The sequence below is a fragment of the Chiroxiphia lanceolata genome, chromosome 2 (assembly GCF_009829145.1).
Source record: "Chiroxiphia lanceolata isolate bChiLan1 chromosome 2, bChiLan1.pri, whole genome shotgun sequence".
NCBI classification, from domain to species: domain Eukaryota; kingdom Metazoa; phylum Chordata; class Aves; order Passeriformes; family Pipridae; genus Chiroxiphia; species Chiroxiphia lanceolata.
In genome coordinates this window covers 55,583,155-55,605,669 of record NC_045638.1, presented here as the reverse complement: position 1 = coordinate 55,605,669, position 22,515 = coordinate 55,583,155, and the positions used below count along the sequence as shown (strand labels likewise).

At 36.7% G+C, this 22,515-nt stretch overlaps 1 protein-coding gene across 2 annotated transcripts in view; it reads right to left on the bottom strand.

The window, feature by feature from the left end:
* The window catches only part of COG6 (component of oligomeric golgi complex 6), a 53,216-nt gene extending 31,800 nt beyond the window's left edge, over nt 1-21,416 (bottom strand). The window contains exons 1-10 of one of the 2 annotated variants that reach the window (XM_032678335.1): nt 21,260-21,416; nt 20,559-20,702; nt 20,121-20,192; nt 16,658-16,716; nt 7,725-7,836; nt 5,604-5,686; nt 5,302-5,372; nt 4,043-4,136; nt 299-427; nt 95-186 (exon numbers count right to left, since the gene is read on the bottom strand). In XM_032678335.1, coding sequence (XP_032534226.1) covers nt 95-186; nt 299-427; nt 4,043-4,136; nt 5,302-5,372; nt 5,604-5,686; nt 7,725-7,836; nt 16,658-16,716; nt 20,121-20,192; nt 20,559-20,702; nt 21,260-21,394 — 991 coding nt within the window. In that variant the 5' untranslated portion in view covers nt 21,395-21,416. Of the gene's footprint in view, nt 1-94; nt 187-298; nt 428-4,042; nt 4,137-5,301; nt 5,373-5,603; nt 5,687-7,724; nt 7,837-16,657; nt 16,717-20,120; nt 20,193-20,558; nt 20,703-21,039; nt 21,186-21,259 lie in introns of those variants that run through there. The other variant, XM_032678337.1, reaches the window with a different exon arrangement.
* Between the last annotated feature and the right edge of the window lie 1,099 nt (nt 21,417-22,515).

The following is a 22,515-nucleotide window of genomic DNA, read 5'->3' as shown; positions in this document are numbered from 1 at the left end:
CTGAAGCCCAGCCTAAAAAATTAATCACACTTTGTGACTTATGACAGACTTACTTTCTATCACTTCCCAATTTATGTTTTAAAACTAGTACTACCTTGAACAGTTACAAGCTTTAACATAGCTTCTAGGTGTTCTTTTTCGGAAGCTGTAGCTTGATGCAACCAGGCCAGCATGTCTCCTACATACCTACACAAAGACAGAAATTTCTGTGTAAATCAGCAGTTTATGGTGTCATTGAGTCAAAATGGCAACAGGCAAAAAAAAAGACTACTTCATATATATTCTTGGAGTACTGTACCTCAGAGGATCATGCGAGTGCATTTCAATAGGGCGGGGAGTACCTCCCAGACCTCCTCTAGTAAGAGCATCTATAAAGCCACGGACCACAGCACTCCTTCGTGCTGTCCCAAACTCATCCAATGTGTATCTGTTATTGAAACATGAAAATGGGTTAAGAAAAACCAGTTTACCTCATCATAGCTGATTAGTTCAACTTTACAGTTAATACAGGCAACCACTGTTATAGTTCTAGAAATCTTGCATCAATGCTTCTACTATAAAACATTCAAAACCATCTGATTTTCTTGACTCCTCTAAACAGATACTAAAAACACAGCTTTTCCTTGACCTAGCTGTTCCCTTACCCCAAACAAAATAAATAAATAAATAAAATGAAAAAGCACTTTTTCCATTTTTATACACATAAGCAGCTTGACAGATTGGGGACTCCTGTTTGCATACCGTCCAGCTGACTGACAGAAGCAGCAATTTACTGCACTGCAACACAAGGCTTCTTCCTTCTTCTAGGCTACCACATGATTAATACGTAGCAAACAAAGTTATTTTCATTTGATAATAGCTCACTGCTTTTAATCAAATGAGTCTTAGCTGCATATTTAATGGATGAACAATTACAGCCCAGAGTTCATAATATCAAATGGTTTGCTGGTGGCAGAGGAGGTACCAAAAACTTACACACAGCTCATTTCTGGAGCAGGCTACCCTCCTGTTGGCATTGAAGCACGATACCAAGTAAAGGATGGGAAATGAGCACTGCTAATGTTCCTGTTATATTTGCTTAGAAGTAGGATTTTTGCAAGCCACAGAACACTTCTATTTCTTTTTTTAAATTAATTTAAGCATTTTGAACAATACATGTAAATTACAAAGGAAAAAAAGAAAATATATATTACAGTTTATTTTTCCAACATAACTGAAAAAACGTCAAAGAGTAAGCATGTTATCCCTTACCAATGACACCCAGCAGATGAACAAAAATAAAATATTAATAATAATAAAAAGAAGTTAATCACTGACTGAAGATAAACAAGTACTACCTTCACATTTAACAGAGGTGGAAAATAAAATATAGAAGAAAATAATATACTGCTTCAAAACTGTTCAATTAGATTTCTAATCTTCTACAAAAAGCCCAAGGAAACCTTCAGTTTTGTTCTTTTTAATCTACGTTATTATTTGAAGGGGGGGGGAAAGCACACTGAAGAATCTGGAAATGTCTGTTTAAACCTTTTTCTTTATACACTGTACATGTTAACTTGGGAAGTAAATACCTGCAATTAATTAAAAAAAGCCTAATGAAAAAAGTTTAATAAATTACTACTTTCAAAAATAATGTGATTAAGAGTGGAAGAGATCTGGGATCTGACAACAGCCCACTGTCCAGAAGGAGTAGTATTGGAGTGAAAAATCTCCAGTGTCTGTAGAAACCAGCTACACTTTTTTTCCCCCCTTCCAATGAACAGCTATACAACAGATCATTAAAAATACAGCAGTGAAACAGATCTTGTGATATTGTAATTAGTTTTGAAAACAGCAGTCAATAATGATAATTTTGTTTTAAAAAGGAAACTACAAATTTTCCTTCTGCTCTCAGTAGAACAGCGTATAACCATTACAAAATCCTGCATCTTAAAAAATTCAGTAATGACTACTGTTTACACTAGATCACAGTATTTACCACTGTGTTATTACACATACTCATGTTCAGTAAAGAAAAAAAACATTTGGATTCTTTTCAACCCAGCTTCAACTTTTAAAAAACACAATAATGATCACTGAGGAAACAAGAAGTAGAAAAAGACCTTGAAAACCTGAGTGCATGATGGAAAAGGAACACTGTTTTGAGCTATGTCTCCATGCATTTTCTATGCAACAGTTTTTCTGTTAGAGCCAGGAGATGAAAATCAAACCAAAATGTTTATTTCAGACACCTACTGACTGCAGTTCCCAAAAGTCCATCCATGGTACATTCTTTCTGACACTTTTAGTTGACAAGACATAAGTTAATATAAGAAAATAAAAATTTGTGGATTTGTTTGTAAACTCCTGCCCTTCTCCATCTTACTCATTTTCACCCAAATGAATCACAATCTTTATTCAGATGAAAGGACAGTGATTTGGAGGAAAAGTGTCCAGTTTACACCAATGCTTATATGCATAAATCAAAAAACAATTTAAAATTACTTTCTTCTGTGACTTAGTTTTTACATTTTGAACTCAGCAGTTTGTTAGTTATTTAAAGGTACACAAACTCTTTTGGAAGGGAATAAACTACATCTTGAGATTTAAAATGTAAAGCATCTGTACTGCAATTTTGATAATACTGCTTTAGCAAGTACTTAAGTATGATAATCCATGATGAGAGACATGTGGCTGCGTGTAACGTCTACTTTTGCCTTTCTGGCAGAAGAAAGGTCTTAGCTATCAAGTTCTACCTTTGTTATTACTACTGCTGTTGTTTCTGAGAGAAGTGTCAGAAGAAAAATAAATTCTCTTTTGCAGATTCATTTTAAACTAGCCAGCTGTGGATTTACATAGAAGATGTTTTTAATTTTTTCCAGAAATGTTAAGAGAGCAAAACAATGATTTTATGAAGTTTCAAAGTATTATAATTCAACAAAACATTTATTACGGAAAATAAAACTGTATCTAAAAAGAATCCTATAAAATGTTGTGAACACAGTTGTAACTGATCTTTTGCAGCTGTGAAAGAAGGTGTGGAGGAGAGAATGTAAGAAAGGACTCTGCAATCTCCAACTATGGCACCACATCCAACAGCTGGGGATGTCAAGTGACATCACTTCTCCCTCACATTAACTAGCAAAGCTGACTGAGCATGTCAAGATCTATGCTTCCTCTCATAATGACAGAATTTTTAAGGTCCACTTCCACAACACATTTTTCCTGTGAGGAGCTCCACGGAGATTTACAGTGTCACATACCTACACCTTTACACATCTGACACCATTAAAGACAAGGGTAGCCTTTGAAAGACTGCCCAGTACTCTGCTGCCCTGGACCTGTGGCTGAAAGTAATTTGCAATAGTTGCAAAATGTGATGAATGCATTAAAAAAAACCCCAAACCAAAACAAACCCTAAAAAGCAAAGAAGTTTAAGTACCACCTCTTCAGGTATAGTCACTCTAATAAAAACAGTTCTTACAGTGCCACCTCGTGGTTGTCTCTACTAAGTACCATATTTAATAAAGTCCCTGCAGCAAATTCTGAAGTCTAGTAGTATTTTACAGATATACAAGTATCCCTACACTTTAGAGGCCAATATGTAGTAGTTTTTAATAGACAACTGGACAACTCCATTCTTACTACCAGAGGCACTTCAGTAAGAGTTAATGAGCCTTTAGCAATTTTTCACTTTGGGAATTTAAATGAGATAATCACATGCTTTGTACAGTATTTTTTACTTCACAAAAACCCTAGAATGAGCACAACAGAAATTCACAATTCATTTAGGTTAAAATAAAAACAGTCTGACATTTTACTTCAATCAGAAACCAGTGAGTTGGAAAAAGGCTGATGACATTTACTGTACTGTAATTATGTCAAAAAGACTTCTAAAATTTAAGGCAGTTGAAATATGATTTTTTTAATATATTTTTATGTTGTTTTGTTTTTTTTTAAATTTGACACAGGACTAAACTGCCTTGGCACCAAAATTCATGCCCATCTTTAAATTTTATATGCTCAAAATTTCTGTTAGAGATAACTGGAAACATTTACTTACTTGTACAGGACTGGTCTATCTTGTAAGGCTTCCATGGCTTGAGCGAGAACTGGAGAAATGTCACATGATTCTTGTGTCAATGTCCTGCATTCATCTATAAAATATCAACACAGATAAAAGCACATTCTTTACACTATAATACATTTTATAACAAGCTGTAAAACAAGAAAATTAGTTAAAACCTCAAAGGCTTTTGATTTTGAATTGAAGCCTTTAGAATATGCTACCCAGGCTAGTTAGTGTTAGATATAACTAAATTCCCCTGCAAGCAGTACTATAAAATGCATGTCCCTCACAAATTTCAACAATAATGATTACAAGAAGCTTAGTATTTGTTTGTGCCTACATACAAATGGTGAATCATTCAACCATCAGAATTCTGTTGGGCTCCTTTAGATCTGTTTACCACATTCCAGGTAAACCATAAAGAAAAAAGGGAGCAAGTATTTAAGCAAGCTGTGGGTTTGTTTTGTTGTTTGGTTTTGTTATTTTTTTACCTTCCAGTACATTTACTACAGAATCTTGTATATTCTCTGCAAGAATGTGGAAATCATATAAACTAAATCAAATGTTGGCATAAGAATTATGATTTTTTTATTAGGGTGAAACCACAACTATTATCTGAGGTTTCAGCAGAAGAACACCTAATGAATATAAAAACCACAGTGCACCATTTTTAATTTTTATTTTCCAAAAAACTTACTGTCAGTGTCTTTGGAGAAGAGAGAACTAATAAAAAAGCAACTACATTTCACACTATCACGATGTTACACTGAACACAGATGCCTAGATCCAGAGTACAGAAGCAAAAAAAAAAATTGCCTAATATCAGTCAAAAGAGCATCCTGCTAAAAGGAAGTGTTTTTTTTTTAATTTTTTAAAAGTAATGCACCACTCCTCCCACTAAACTAGATCTTACTACCAAATGGTCAACGATAACAACTTCCCTCTAACCCACACGGAAATGAAATTCAACAGAATTGACAATTTGTTTGGACTATCACACTGAAGTAGCCACTCTCTGGAAAATCATCTACTAAAACCAGAAATAAATAATACACTTTTATAGTGATGAGACCGGTTCAAAAAAGGAGAGAATCTCCAATTAACTATTTGGGTCATAAAAAATCTTTCACTAAGAAGGAAACCAAAATGTTAATCTATCTTGGAAAGGGTTTTTGCTAAATTCAATCCACATGAAGGAATTAAAGGAATCATCATAACAATATTAATAAACATAAAAACATTCTTAGTCCTACTCTGAGTCCATCTGTAAAGTCGTTCATAAGATGCCTCTTGCAGTAAAGCCATCTGTTCCATAATTTCCAACCTACAAGGTAAAAAAAAAAGTTAATTTGCAAATACTATTTTAGGTAGCAAAGGCACGTGCAAGTCAAATAAAAGACACCATTATTAAAATTAGGAAGATTTTAAAATGTTATTATTAGGGGTTTTTTGTGAAATACTCTGTACAGTCATATGAAGTAAAGAATGAGACCTTGTTTTAACTTCTGCTTTTAACTGTAAATGGTTATCTTGCACTCATTTAAGGAGCACTCACCCTGCCCTTTGCTGATTTGTCCGGAGGAGAATCTTGACATCATCATGAATTTGCTTTACTCGTCCTAAAGCCTTGAAAAAATCCTAAATCAATTTAAAAATAAAATAAAATAATATGAAATAAAATAAATTAATACAATATAAAATAAAATAAAAGTAGTGTTTAAAAGCAGTAACTTCTCAATCAAAGCTCTTGCACTCTATACTCCCCATTTCAATCCCATATTTATGTTCCTTGTGGGTCTGTGTCCCAAAATCTGTGTCCCGAAAGCTGCTTTTAAAACACACACCCAGCCTCTTCCACCTCATTCCACTTTAAGAGCCTTAGGATTTTTTTAGTTTCCCATTGCATCAAGTTATTCTTCCATAAAACAAAATAAAAAGAAAAAAAATGCAGCAAAGACATGTTTTTAACCTGCCTTATGTAGTATGTGTGTGTTTCACAGTTATTAGTTAACAGTTTCAGAAGATTTTGAGAACACTACTTTGCATTACATCATCTCCCATTAATGTTAGCAACTTAAGAGCAAACTGAAACACTATAAAGTACAATGATTACAGGCTGATATTTGTTGTATTCATAAAATAGGGTAACAATTTCTTAAAAATAATGAAAGATTCGCAACAGAATGGACCTAGGTTTTCCAGAACAATCTTTCCCCCCAAATAATTCAGCAGCAGCAGTGAAGAAAAAAACCTAACACTAGAAGAGATGGACATATGGCCAAAACGGTTATATTGTTACTGTTTCAGAAAGCAAATGGAAATCCAATAACATTTTCAAACACATCTTGTAACCAAGTCATCTTTCAAACATCATGGAGGAGACCAGCTAATTCAGATACAACTATTTGTTATATCTTTTGTGATACGAACAGTTTGCCTCGGGAAAGTAGTTTCATTTTGGCTCATCACATAAAAATAGAAATATTCTAAGTGAAGTAGGCCACCAATTTACCCTACTGCCTTGCACCAATTTTGTTTAAGGCCATGTTTATAAAAACCTAAACCACTTTTCCTTCAGGAAAAAAAAATATCAAAACAGAAGCCTGACTAAGATGTTTTAAGGGCACTGGTTGACTCTAACATAGGGGAAATACACACACATATTAGTGAAGTCCACCAACTAAAGAAGCACAACTGCTGTATCTCAGTTACCTCTGCACATTTTTTAGACAAAGTATCAAAAAGCCTATTCCTCATTCTGTTGCAAACCAAGCACTGAATAACTGGCACAGCATTGCTGTCATTGTTCCCTGCAATGTGCTTTCTAGAAGCCTGAATGTTCTTTCATGGCAACAGCGGTACAAAAGCACACAGCAATTACTCAAGTGCACAATCATTTAACACATTCCATTTATGCTTTCATTAGCACTGTTTATGGTTATCAGTTCCATATCTTTACTAATGCTTTAACTGCAAACAGGATGCCTGTGGAATCGAGATAGTATATCTCAGCAGGCAGTCTAGATTTAAGTGAAGGTTTCCATGCAATTACAATAATAAAAAAAAAAATCCATTAAATATACTCAATTCTCTTACTATTCAGTTTGCTTTTACTGCAGAACAACGTGTCTTCTTATTCAAACTATAAACATATTCCAAAACTGGTTTTGGAAGGTGGCTAGAAGTGAGTCAGCACCTCCTATCTTCATCAACCAAGTAATATTGAGGGAAAGCCTCAGCTTGTATGTTTCAAGTCACTGAATACCTATATACATGAGTATGCAAAATGTACACACGCATGCACAGGGGCAGTACTACACATTACTGAAGAGCTGTGAGTTTCTCATTTGCCCTATGTGAGCGTGGCGAAGTTTCAAAACATCTTCACTGAAAATTTAGACTGCATAAAGGTCTTTTTGAAGTGTAGAACCACATGAGAGATCATTTGCCCCTTAAACTCATTACACAAACTAGAATTTAATGTTGATTTTCCTTCTCTATACTTGAATCTTTAACCACATATTTCAAACTCATCAGAAATTCACCATGCTGTTAAAAGGTACATTCTTCCATAAAACATTAAATTGCAAACTGCAAATAAGATCTCATGTACAATTCAGCTAGGGCACTTCTACATTTTAGTTCAGGGCAAAGCTTTTAATGTTCATTGAGCTACCTCAGTAATTGGCTCATCTTTCGTGCCTCGAAGCAGGTTCATTTCATCCGGTGTCAGTTGGAATTTTGCTATGAATGCATCTGCAACTTGTGCTTTCATTTCTAATCTCTGACTGTAATAAAACAAAGTGAAGAGGACATTAGCTTTTATGCTTATCTCAGATTTATTTTTCATTTTCATACTCGTGGAAATATAATCAGCATCAGAACTTGGTGTTATAAAACTATTATAGTACATTCCTGCCATCAAACACTTCTTCACATACAGTTTTCTATTAAGCTTACATAGATTATTCAGTAAAGACAATACTAAGTTCTTTAAAAAAATATTATTTTAGTATTGGTATCACAAGTTATCTAATTCAGATACTTTGTGCTTGTACAGTTGTAATGCTTGCCTTTCAAATTCACCAAGGAAAGAATGGGGTTTCTGTGTCTCTGGGTTTTTAGAGAGACACAAAAAAGCTGTAGCACCCAAAATGAGAAAATTAACAGACTAGATCCATTTGTTTGTAACAACATACAGCTGGGACACAGCAGGGATGTAATATGCAAATGCCCATGTCATGGGCAGCATTTTCCTGCACACGTTTTGTCACACACCTTTGTAACCACAGAAGGACACAAATGAAATGGACCGAGATTCCTGCAGCAACAGAGGATTTGCATTCCAGGAAATAAAGAGTACTTTTTCAGGACATTGAAAAGACACTAATTAGTTATTAGCAATGCTTCAAATAAACCTATCCACTTAATTTCTCTAAGTCAACTCTACAATTGCAAATTTAGGGGCTCCATGAAGCTGAATGTTTCCTAAGGAAAGAACAAGAGCGATGGAGAATGATTTTGACCAATCCATGCATCACAGTACTTTCCAACACAGTGGAAGGAGAATGGAAAAACACTACTTCTAACACATTCAGTAAATTTTCAGTAAGAAGATTATGTGATAAAATCTGAAGAAAGGAGGTCAAGGTGTAAGAGGAAAAGTACCAAGAGAAGTGGTCTACAAAACATATATGAAACAGAGAAGAAGATATTAACAAGAGTATTTTTAACTCAATATTAGGCCTGTGATTTTCTGAGGATAACTATGCTTTTCTAGCAACAGAGACAGAAGATGGATCAGGTCTGCTCTGTAGTAATATATTCCATCAGTGATGCATAAGCCATGCTGCTTAGGCTGCCTCAGCCATCCCTGCTCATCCCTGCCCTGTAATGCCCTTCCCACTGTGACAGAACCATTCTTTATACTATCACGTAGTGAATCAGATCAGGGAACAAATCTGGAAGGAAAAACAGTAAAAGTTTTTATTTTAGGGGGGTGGAGATTACTTGTATTTTCTGATATTTTCTAATACCCCACAGACCATAGTCTGTGCTAAGGGTCTGTGGGGTACTAACATCTGTATATGCACCTCTGCTGTACTAAGGGGTGTGTCAGTACCATGAGCTGCCAGACACAAGTTGGCAATGACTATGTAGTTCATTGCTGCTATGAAACTGCTCATGAAATCTACACTTCTGAACTCTTCTGGGGTATAAAAAGAGGTCATTTCCATAGTCAGCTACAAATAATAATCATACTGATAAATACTAGGACCCAAAAAAACCCTAGAGGCATATGACAGCTACTCAAATTGAAAACCAGGCAAGGACACTTACAATTTCATGCAATGATGCTGTTTTCAATGGCACATTCCTGTTTCATTCCATCGTGCTGAGCAAGTCTAATCCCTCAATGTTGCCATCATCGGATTTGGTTGAAACAATAGACAATGTAATTTAGTGAATTAACTTTTAATAGTTGTTTCAAGTCTCTCCTCTTGTGATGGAAATCTCAATTTAATATCAATCCACAAAGCTGAAAATACTTACACTGGATTATTCCTCCCAATAGGGAAGAGAAGGAAGGTAGGAAAGAGACAAGAGAAAGCAAATGCAAGACCTTCTTTGGTTTCAATTGAAACAAGATCTCCCATATACACAGGGGTTATAAAAAAAACCCAACCTTGCTTGCCAATGTCTCTCCTTCTGCAAGTACTCACTCTTCACAGTACTTGCTTTTTTGCTATTATAGAGAACAAGGTTTGATCCAACACCGTGTGTTAAAGACATTCTCATCCCTGGCCATGTCTTGGGCTAGCATCTGCCATAACTGCTCACTGATGCACTCTGCACACTCCCACTTCTATAAAACAAAGCCAATACATTAAACTCTAGCACACTGGCAAGTTAGAAGTTTCACAACGTAAACACAAGATATCAACCTCAAGGGGGCAGCAATGTTTCACCTCCCTTTCTCAAGAGAGTGACTGGGAAGTGGTGACAAACATTTATCCTAAACAAAAGCATGTATCTGAACTTTGATAAAGCTATTTCTTCTGGGCTTTTTATAAAGAATGTGATATTTCAACAAGCTGCACACTTTCAGAACTCAGGTTAGCTAGCTCTACTTGTGATGGCTATGAAAGTTGCCTTGGTTATCAATCTGCATGAGATCTTATGTCTGCATGATCTTATGTCCTAGATGACGGATCAGGAACAAAATATGTAAGTTGGACATACCCTTGATCCTTACCTGGCAGTATACAGTATTACTGAGACCAGTACACTCACACAGCTATTCAATTTCTACATATATATATATGTATTTCCTCAGACATAAGCTAAGAGGTATTTAACTAGAATTTAATCAATCTCATTAAAGCAGGGAAATGGATCAAAATGTCATTCAAGTTTACTATAGCCAATTCACTGCAATAAGTGCCATACAAAACACAATGCAAGTAACAACAAAAGCTAGAGTAAGGTCATCTTACATAAAACCCACTGCAGTTGCTACCTGTGCAGACACTTGGACATTTCAAGACACACTGGCTTTTGTGCAGACATAATTTTAAATTGTGTTCTAAGCAGTACAGTACAGCTGAGGAAAGGCCACACCGTGCTGTTATCCCAAAGTTGTTTTTCTTCTTTTACCAAAGTCATTCCTCCATAAAGGAACAAAACTAACAGATCATGGGAATACTGCATTGATGCAAAGGGGGAAGTGCCAAATGTTGGAAGACTTAGGAGCTTGGGCGGGGGACGGGATTCCAACAAAGAGCAATTTCCCCAGTTTTAATCGTTACCAGGGAGACAGAATTCTTTTGCAAGAGAACTGAAAAGGCTGGGAAAAGTATGCACTTTGTGCATTTTTCCCTTGAATCAAATACAAACGTTCACTGTTAGTTGGGATTATCACCAAGACAGCTCAAAAACGAGGTGGAGGAGAAGCAGAATTTTCCCAAGTTATTTTATCATGCCACTAAATACAGCATAAAAATCTGCTAGCTTCCTTTACCTAGGAAGAATCAGAGCAGCACATTCTGAATTATTTTCCATTTGTGATACTGAGGATTCAACACATTTTTAAAGCCTCAGAATGATGGAGTATTTCTACCCCATAAAGAAATAACAACCATCTTTAACAGACTTGTATAAAGTCTGCTTTTCAGCAGCATCTGCAAAAGTTTCTTTGATGGTTTTTGTGAAAGGTAAATATACAAGACTATACAACAAAACATTTGTACACAAGTAAGTGTTAAAGTAAGAAAGCATTCTTCAATACCAAGTGCAAAAATGCATTTCTAAATGCTGAGAATAAATGTTTTTATTCTATGTTTTATCTGTCAAACACATCTCTTATTAAAGGAAAACTAAAATACTGTGAGAAGGTATTCAGTGACCAATTCACCATAGAACGTAACTATGAAATTTTCTCAATTAAAAAATAGGGAGGCACAGAAAATAGAGTGAATTGTCTAACGTTTCCACGATACAGGAAAATAGCAGTAATAGTAAGTAAGGCTTTAGTGAGACCTCATCTGGAAAACAGATCACAATCCTGATCATCTGTGTTCAAGAGCAATGGACTCCCATTACACCAGAGCTAGCAGGATGATCATGGGAATAGAAAACCTAACTTAACACAGGAGACGAAGGAAGCTCTAATTAAGATAAAGGACAATATGAGAAAACTGCCAATTTATATCCAAGAATTAGACTGGAAATCATGGAAAGGCTTTTACTGGAAAGAATGAGCTTTTGGAGAAAGTGTTCCACAAATAGCAACACATACAAAATGTAAAAATAATGCACTAGTCATGTGTTGAACCGTTGATGAGTTTATCACGGTCATCATGCAAATAACAGGTGGCAGCAGGAATGTGGACTTGACCTTCTCCCACCTGCAATCCCGATCCTAAAGAGAGAGAGCCTGCAATGCTACTGTCCTCTCATCTAATACATTCTGCTCAAAGAATAAATAGGGAAAAATCAAAAAGACTAAATCCAAAGTTAAGCAACACATCTGCACCGAAATGATTCAAATCTTACCAAACAGATTACTAAACACTAGAATAAAAAAGCTTATATACTGTAAATAAATTCATGGAATTCAGTAATTTTCTACTTTCCTACCAATTAGGTTTCCTATAAACATGACGGGTATGTATCTACAGAATAGTCTGGACAAATAATTAATATTCAGAACTTTGCAGAACTTCACAGCAATCATGTGAGATATATATATATATATATATAGACACACACACTTATTAGGTAAACCAGTGTTCAGCAACAGTTAAGATACAAGATACGGTTTCTAAGTTGTGCACAGAGACTAAATTAAAAAGGAGTGCATTTCCAGTGAACAGATTCTTTTCCATTTTGTAGAGATGAGCTAATTGATACTCCCATATCAAACAGACTGATTTCTTCTTCAGTTTATCTTTTACGAAATCTGATATAATGCCACTTGAAGCAGGCCTGCTTAGTCTGGCTTCAAATTTGCCATCAAATTCAAAAATGTTGCCAAAGGCATGAAATTAAAACACTGCTCTCTACATCCACCTGGAATAAGATCAGAACAAATGAGCTTAACCTGCAGCAAAAGGAGAACTAAATAAGAGTAGGAAAACAATAAAGAACCAAAATCAACTTCCAGTGAAGACCATGGGCTCTTCTGTTCCTGGGCTTTTCTTCTAAGAGCAGATTAGGCAAACATGAGTCAGAAATGGTATCATGTAACTGATTCTGAACTTCTGATGTATGTTTCTTGACTTGTAACACCACACCCCATTTCATACTGACCAAGAGTACCTCATGTCTCAACAGAGTACATGGTTGCCAGGTAGAAAAGCTGGAAAAAAATAAGGTTTTGCACTTTCTCTGCTAGTCATGGCTAGAATGTGACAAATTAGGGTTTATTTTTTTTGTTTTCAGATCCATTCTAACTGGTTTTATTCCTCTGTAATACCTTGTAACACATGCTTAAACTTGGTACAAATCAGGAAAGAAAATCAGCCTCAGAATTTCAAGTCTTCACCCTCCCCCGCACATCCAATTATAATTAAGTTTAGGCAATCACTGCTTTTTCTCATGAAGCTTATTCATGGGAATAAATGTAATTACAAGTTTCAAAAGGTCAACACATGAAACGCATCTCATCAATGCAAACCACCAGATCACCACTTTTCTTAGCATACGCTGATAAAATCAAATCTCTCTAACCTGCTACTAATAGTGCTGAACTTCCTGCATTATGTCCAAATTGACTACAACAAAAAAATATATTTCTTAGAAAAGGAAAAAGGCATCACCAACAGATAAGCATGAGAGATCAATAGTGTAGCACTACTGAAGCAGATGTCCACTATGAAATATTTTTCTTAAGACTTCTGACCTTGTATTGAGCACAGAGGTGACAGTCAAATCATTAATTCCAAGAACGGCATTTGTTGAATTTAAGTAAAGAACAAGTCTGAATGGAATTCAATTAAAACAAATTGAAGTAAACAGTGTTACATTCCTGTCTGGGATTCATACTTAACGTATTTTTAAAAAGTGAAACAATCCCACTGCTACGTAAATTGGTTTTTTTTGAATCAACATAACTAACAAGGATTCTGACATCAAAACACAAGTTTTGCTCTGAAACACAAATTTTGTGTTTAAGAACACAGTTAAGAGAGGGTAGCAAAATAAGAGAAGGTGTAAAGGTGTTCAAGTGCATAATCTCAATGAAAGCTCTGAACCATCAGCCTGACTCAAAATATCTGTCCAAACCATTTCCATTCTCATTTTTTTATAATAGTTTTCAGAGTATTATGGTCTTTACATCCAGAAAACTACTTCTAGCTCTCACCACTTTTTCTATTTCTGCAGACTTATTTTCAGTGATCCCCCTGACCACATACATACACTCATATAATTGTCCTTACTTAATTTTATAAGAATTAATATCATACCTATTACCTTCTAGTCTCTCTCCTCAACTGTTACATCCACAATTGTGGCTAACCTCAAAAACAATCTTGCATATCTTACCATTAAGTGGCTGGCAGAATTACTACGAAGCCAGGCTACTGGCATTCTGCATACAGTATTTTGGAACTGAACAGTTATTTCTCTGGTTTGGGAACTACTGAACTCTGGGACACTTGTTCCCGATGCAAGGTGAAGTAGCTTAGTATTGCAAGTAAGTTTTCAGCTTCATACCAAGAAAGAAAAGAACTAAAGTCAGGTACGACAAGAGAACCAACAAGTCAGACAAAGCTATTATTAAAATCTCACTTTGAGGACCAACATCCTTTTTCTATCAGCCTACTAGCAATAGCAATTAAACAAACCCACATCTTTTAAAACAGCAGAGGTTGTCTGAAAACAAACTAATCACCTCACTACTATACATAAAACATCCAATGCAACCCGAAAGCAAATAGCGTACAGAAATCTAGTGAAGATAATGAAATGGAAGTGGATTTTTGACAATTCCCAAAAATTGTCTAAATTAACTACCTCAGTTTTTCTTTATTGTAGAAGTTTGTTATGAAATACATTAAAATGAACATTCTATTCAAGACTCTAGGTTACTGAACAGCAATAAATTAACCTTATGTAATGGAGAGATGGGTTGGATGTCTTGGACTATTTTATTTCATGCTACATGGTTCTATTAAGTTGTGACAAGTCTCAGTTTTAAGGAAAAAGGGAAAAGCTAAAGTGAATTAGATAAATGCTAAGCATAATAGAAGACCATGATAGAACAGGTCCAGCTTTCATATCTACATTTCAATCAGACAGCATCTTAGGACAACCCTTAGGAGACAGAGAAGCCATGCCCTTACAGTTTCACCATTTACTCCTTTGTTGGCTTAAAAATGTCACCTGTTAAGTTGAAGGAATCAGGAATTTAAGACCTGTATTTTTTCTGACTGTAGGCAAGATTTCAGCTCTTAAGAAAACCCTAACATTTGGTAGCAGATGCCTCTTCACATGCCTGACGTGAACCAATGGGATGCATCAGAACAAACAGTCAATTAACAAGTTAAAATAAAAGATGATTAAAAGGTCCCAAATGGAACGAAGCAGCCCTCACATTGTAGCTTTTAACTAAATTTTTTTGTAAGTTTAGACAGGGAAAAAAGTTTACTTTGATAGTAAATGGCACTACGAATTTTCCAAAACCATCAGACTGTAGAATCACAAGTACTTCTTGGCTTCTGCTTATGGGTACTTCACGATATACTTATTCCTTCATGTGCACTCTGAGGTCACAGAGACCCTTAGAAGGACAGGCTACTTCCTAAACTTTTTTCCCTCTTCACACTAGGGGGATGTTCTGTCTTTTAAAGGAATTAGCAGGAAGTCTTTTAAGTAAACGATTGTGCGAGTAAGGACTATATTGTGGAAATGCTGCTGGACCGCCTGCATAATCTCCTTTAATGGAACTTAAGGCCAATTAGACATACACCACTTGGGATTGGTCTTGACATCTTCCATTCTCCTTCTGAACAAGGCATCAAATCATTTCCTTTTCTTGAGACTGTAAAACATATGACCACTTCTCTGTCCTATTACATTATATACTCACATTCAAAATGACAAATTTTCACTTTACTTCTGCTCACTTGCATAAATTGTGCCTCTACCAAATCCTTCACTTTATATGAACCAGCATTGCATTTTATGCAGTTATTCTACATTCAACCTTCAAAATGTGTACAGATTAGACTCCAACTTCACATTCAGACTTCCACAGGACACAAACTACTTTCTATCGAAGTCCACGAGATGAACCCACTGATTCTGAAAGCCCGCTGAGAGCTATCCAAAATTGTAATTTCTACTACAAACTTATTACTGAAAATAATTATTTCTAACTTCCAGAAAACTGTATATAATTTTCATAAGAAAGCTCATAAAACAAGGAGATTCATTCTTTTACACTGAGAAAATGTAAAGCTGTAAAACCACATATCCTAGCCATAAAAACAATAAAGACTACTTGCATCAGTCATAGGCCATTATCCCCGTTCCCATGAATAAAAATACTGAAAAGAACAAAATACAAATCTTTTCTTCCACAGGAGGCTGGAGAACCAAGGGAAAAAGTGACCTGTGTTAGGCTCATTAAACAGCACTTCTGTATTTTACAGTTAGCTTTAAATACGGCAGAGTAGGTTAGAATCCAGCTTTTCGTTCCCTCATACAATCCCTGAACCAGAGAGTGATTTCCACTGGATATGAACCATTAACAACAAGAAGCCTGTCAAACTGATGAGACATTGAGTTGGTCCATATCTGCTACAACACAATATAATTTACATTATCAAATGACAGTAGGTAAAGCACATCCACATCTAGCATGCTGTGCCACTGTAACTGATTCTTTTCCCTAAAAAGCCAATTTTTATTCATATAAGCAATAACACACATTCTTACCTTTTTGGATCCTCTAGCAATAAACTCAGAATGCAATATTTTTATTCCAATTGAGCTACAAACACAGATAGTGTTAAAAAAACCCAAAGTCATTACTCAAAAATAGAAGTGGCAGGATCACATTTAGAAGAAAATTCCATCAAATAAATAAGGTGGTATACATACTTTTCTGCCTGGAGTTTTGTGGTTTTTACAATCAAGTCCTGGGTTTGTTCCTTTGCTGCCTAGAATACAATCAGAAATATGAAGCATGTGAAAAACACAAACACATCAAATGTACTACACTATCTTTAAAATTTGTAATACCTTTGAAACTTTCCAACTATAAGCAATCTAAAGAGTGTACTGTTTGAAACAAAAGGCCTTCTTTAAACAAGTATTCATTAACTCTCCCTATTTCCAGGCAGGAAAAATAAATTATTATCCTTATCCATATACATTTTCATGTTTATGTACATTTATATTCAAAATACAGAAACACTGCAAGTATTAGAAATAGTTCTGCTTATTTTGTTTGTTCATCAACTGTAAATTGTTTGCTCTTACAAAATGAAAAATGAAAAAAATTCCTTTGGATGCTAAACTGCCCAGTAGCAGTGTCCGTCCAGACTTTTCAGACAAGATGATGAAAACAGCTCTGCTAGTCTAAGCAAGCTCAGCTCTACAGTCCAAGCAGCTTACAGAGCTGTAAGGACCAAGAAAAATGATTAAGAAAAATTTCTTCACTGAAAATGTGGTCGGGCATTGGAACAGGCTGCCCAGGGATGTGGCTGAGTCACCATCCCTGAAGGTATTTAAAAGATGTGTAGATGTGGCGTTTTGGGACATGGTTTACTGGTGGACTCGGCAGTGCTGGGTTAATGATTGGACTTGATGACCTTATAAATATTTTTCAACATAAATGACTCTATAATTTTAAGATTATGAAGTTCATCATAGTCCTAAATATTCAGTAATGACAAAGCAAGAGAATTCATGCAGAAACAATTCTGCATCAGACAGCAGCTGCATGACTAAAGGGATTGCTGCAAACGAAGTTAAGAGTTCTGAAACTTACTGCCCACCAAAAAGATAAAAGACATTTGGAATTGTTGGCTTCCCACTGGATGCCCCCAATGATCCCCTAGGCAGTAAAATAAGATGATTTTACAAAAAAAATTCCTGCAATCAAAATGCATTCAGCATAGAATAACATTGCAAGTGAAGAGGTGGAAATGGCTATAAAGATATTCTGTGTGAATAATTTCAATACTGTATTAGGTCCAAATTACAGTATTTGCTGAAATGAAGATGCCAGTCTTAAAACCCCTGAGAGGACTAACAAAAGTACGTATGCACACTGAATTTTCTAAAGGAAACTAACACGCAAACCACATAAAAAGCTCAACAGAATTTATTGAACATTTAGTAGTTCCAAAATAACTTAAGATATCTTTAAGCTTTTTATATCTTATATAAACAATAATATTTAGGCAGTTTAATAAATTCATAATTTAAACCTTTTGACCATTACAACAAAAGACTAGACCTGAACTATTCAGTACAGGAATCTACTAATTCCAGACTGGTTTCTGCCATCACTTTCTTCAGAGCTGCACATTTTAATAAAAACAAACAAACAAACAAACAAATTTGCTTCCTTTCCAGTATTTTCTGGACAGAAGTACTAATTACCAACAATAATGCTAATAGTAGGACAGCAGAAAGGAAGAAAAAGTGGTTTTTCTGGATCTAGCTAGATATATCAGGAAGCCAATTTATATTTACGTGCATTCAAATACATGCCAGATACTGTCATTATTTTATGTATGAAATGTAAGAGCTTATATCTAACCAAACAACGTAAGCATCAGAAATGAGTCAGACATGACAGAAAAATCAGAAAGTTGGTATTTGATGTTTCTTGTATATCCAAAAAAACCTATTCTTCTCTTCCTCCCCACCTCAGTATATAACTAAAACTTTCATTATCCTTCAGTCCTACTTTATTCCATTTCAGCACTTGCCTCCTTCTCTCCCTTTCAGCCACTGTCCAAAAATCAGATTTGACAGTATATGGTCATTTGAATCAGATGGTATTATAAACTTAAAAAATAAAAAAGATAAAAAGCTTTCTGGCTTATCTAAATATATTCCCTTTCATGTCTTTATATTTGTTCTGCTTTTCTTAGCAAGCTTTTCCGCCTTATATGCCAAATATCCTCCTCTTTATATCTTCTATTTGCTCAGTTCATTTATGTCTTCTTATTCAGCTTAAGCACATGCCTGCAAGTCTTTGTGTCCTATTACAGTTAAGTACCAGAGTATTTCACAACTGAGTGCAAATTTGTGAGCTTATGAACTTGCTTTACATTCACACAGACAAAGAAAACATGGATTGAATCAAGACAAGTTATGAGTTCTACAAGGCTCTAGAGGGAACCTCCTGTGGGGCACAGAACAAAACTACCTACTGACTTCAACAGAAAAAGAAATCTCTGCAGGGTGGCTGTGCTCTGGGAAAGGCAAAAATCAGAGACGATAGTTACACTTCATGATCTAAAGACAGAAAAGAGCAAATATCTGCATGGACACTTGACTCATTTCCACATCTAAGAGTTTAGTCTAACAGTTCCTGAACTGCGCTAGGGAACACATCCACGTTAACAGTGTTCAAAGAGATTGGAGACCTCCGAGGTGCATTACCCACTTCCTTCCAAAACTAAAAATTAAGTACTGCAGTTGGCTACACTGTAGCCTCACATTTTTTGATACAAGTTCATCAAACTACAAGCACTTGTACAATGACTATGAAACCTGTTTATCTAAGTAGAAGGACATCCAATATCCACACACATGCACACATATGGAGAGGAAAACACAACTGTTTTCACAAGATTTTTTAGTGAAAGATTCTTATTCACATATTATAACTTACATGCTCTATTCACAACATAATTTGTTTGACAAAACATCTACACTTCAGCATCCATAAACCTTCTACACTCATCACTGCATTGAATACTGAACTTGTACACTAAAACCAAACCAGATTTAGTAATGTATTTTAAAACACAAATTTCCCCCCCCATCCAGAATATTATGGATTCAGGATTAAAGGAAAACAGAATTGGTTTTGTTGTGTATCAGCGTTCTGAGACAATGTTATGAAACAAAACCAACACATTGAAGATGCACAGCAGACTTGTTTCGCTCTTTGAATTACAAGATACTTTCTTATGAATGTAATTGAGGTATTTATATGAACACATAACTCAATAGATGCAGTCAATGCAAAAGGCATTTTAAAAGGAAATAAACAAATTAACCCTTTAATTTCACACACATCCAATCTAACAGAATATTTCCTCTCCACTCACATACAAATGGATATCACATTGCTATTCTCAAAGTAAGTATATTGCTGCATTTTGAATTGCAATGTGGAAGAAATTAAAATGACTTCCTTGATAAATCTTCTGAACAAGGAAAAAAAAGTATATTAATATCCTAAAGTAGCATAATATGCATACTATGGAAACATCTCAGTGTTGCTGTTAATCTCCAAAAATAACTGGTTATCCGTTTAAAAGAAAGTAGTCCCACCTCATCAGTTAAAATATACAAAGCACATCTATTTGTATATTACCTTCAAACGACTGGACATGTCTTCACAGCAGCTGCTCATTGCTTGCACATCTTCGTTTATACTCTCAAGTTCCTAAATAAGTTCAAATAACAGTAACTGTGTTTAAAGTCAGAAATGCCATGTCCAGGCCCAGCTCCATCCCACCAAAATCAGATGCCCAAGTAACAAGGAACAGTCACTCTAGGTTCCCTGTTAGTCAATGCCAAGAATGCACCACTAAAGATCAACATTCTCTTGGGACTTTTATCTGTTTGAAACATAACATCCCTCTGCATAACATTTTCACTAAATGAAACAAATGATGTATCGCTTTTACTCTAAAAGTATAATTGTCCTGGACACTCAAAATATCTCTTAATTCTTTTTTCTTTATTTTTCCACTTTAAATTACATAGCAGTACTCTTGCAAGATAGCCAATCATGCTGCAAAAATGCTACCTCTTTAACTTGCTTGAATATGTGCACAAATTCTTCATTTATGGCCAAGCTCCGTCGTTCAATGTCTCCACGCAAGTTTCTTCGGGTGCGCAAACTGTTTTCCACAAAAAAGGTCGAGAGAGCCTTGAGTGCTTCCAGCATTTCCTAGAACATATTAAGAAAAAAAAATCTTAACTTTGGACACAGTTACAAAGAAGCAGGTTAAATAGTCTGTAACCATCCCAAGTTCATGGTCTTATTAAAAATAAAACAAACATAATAAATGGTTTTGGAGGAAAAACTACCTAAACGTGCTGCGGACCAGGTGGCAAACAACCGAAATAATTGCTGAGCCTTTCTTCTTCTAACAACTTTGTCTGCTATTTTAGAGTAGCTTTAAACAGTAAGATTACTTTCTGTAAAGGAATGACCTATTCACAGCTAGAAAACATTTAAACAGCAAAAAACTTGAGACATGCCCTCCGAGGCAAGCGATACAAACCTCCCGACGATCAGAGGGGATGAAACAGGAGCGTGGCATGTCGCTGGAGAGGTGAGAACCAATGCTATACGTAATTAATGCTGCAAGCGGCCGCCCGCGGCTCCGCAGCGGAACTGAGGGTACGGCGGGACTCGCCCCCCGCCGCGGAGCCTGTCGGGGCCCGCGGCCCCTGACGACTCATCCGGCCCCCGCCCCGTCCCTCAGCCGCCGCCCGACCCACCTTGTCGTTGTCCAGGCGCGTCTCCAGGATTTTGTTGAGCTTGCGGGACAGCGGGTTGGTGCCGGGGGCGGACGGGAGCCCCGGCCCGGGGGCGGTGGGCGGCTGCGGCGCGGCCGTGTCGGCCATGGCGGCCATGGCTGCGGCCCTCTCCGGCCGCAGCGCCCCGGCACGGACCAGCTCCGGCGGAAACGCGCTCCCCAGGCTTTGGTTCCGGCCTAGCGCAGACCGGCCGTAGAGCCAGACATCACCTGGCACAAGTGGCACTGAGGGGAATAAATAAAAGATTTTGGGTTGATGATGAGCAAGAGGGTTCACTTCCTGAGGCCGAATACCTGTATTTATTTAATGAAATCAATGCTTTAGTTATGAGCACATCTAGGTAGCAAAAATAAATGGCATCTCTATTGCATAAGCTAACAGCAGTACTTGTATAAGTGTATCAAAATGAGGAGGTGTCTTTTTTCGGCTATGCATTTACTGACACAGAGGTGAACATCTGAGGTCTCCTCGCAGCTCCAGAGCACAGAATCACAGAATTAATTGGGCTGGAAAAGACTTCTGAGATCATCGAGTCCAACATCTGACCAAACACTACCATGACAACTAGACCATGGCACTAAGTGCCATATTCAGTCTTTCCTTAAACACAGGTGACTTCATCGCCTCCCTGGGCAGCCCATCTCAATATCTAATGACCTTTTCTGTGAAGAAATTCTTCCTAATGTCCTACTTAAAACTACCCTGGCACAGCTTAAGACCACGTCCTTGTGTTGCTGGTTCCCTGGGAGAAGAGGCCACCCCACACCTGGCTACAACTCCAGGCAGCTGGAGAGAGTGATAAGTCAGCAGAGCTGCCTCTTGCTCTGGAGTGTAGGAGATGTGGCTTTGGCAGCTGGGGCCATGGTGGGACCCGCTCCATGGCAGCAGTGGCTTTGCTCCCTGGACAGCCTGGGCAGGGCCCTGTGGCCGTGCTGCTGTTGATGGTATGGGCCAAACACCCACAGGAGCCTGGCTATGTGCCCCACTCTCGTGCTGCAGCCATGGCATGTTCCGTCTCAAGTGCTGAGATGTGACAGAGGGATTTCTTTTCCAAAGGTATCCAGATAAAGGTAGGACGCCATGGAAAGAAAATGACTAGCAGCACACAGCTGTTATGTAAGAAGATAAGGTTCCCATCGTGGTATTAACTGTGAAAACAAGAGCACCTTGCATATGCAATTGAAAGTCTGTTTCCATTTGTCTGATGGTGTGTGGAT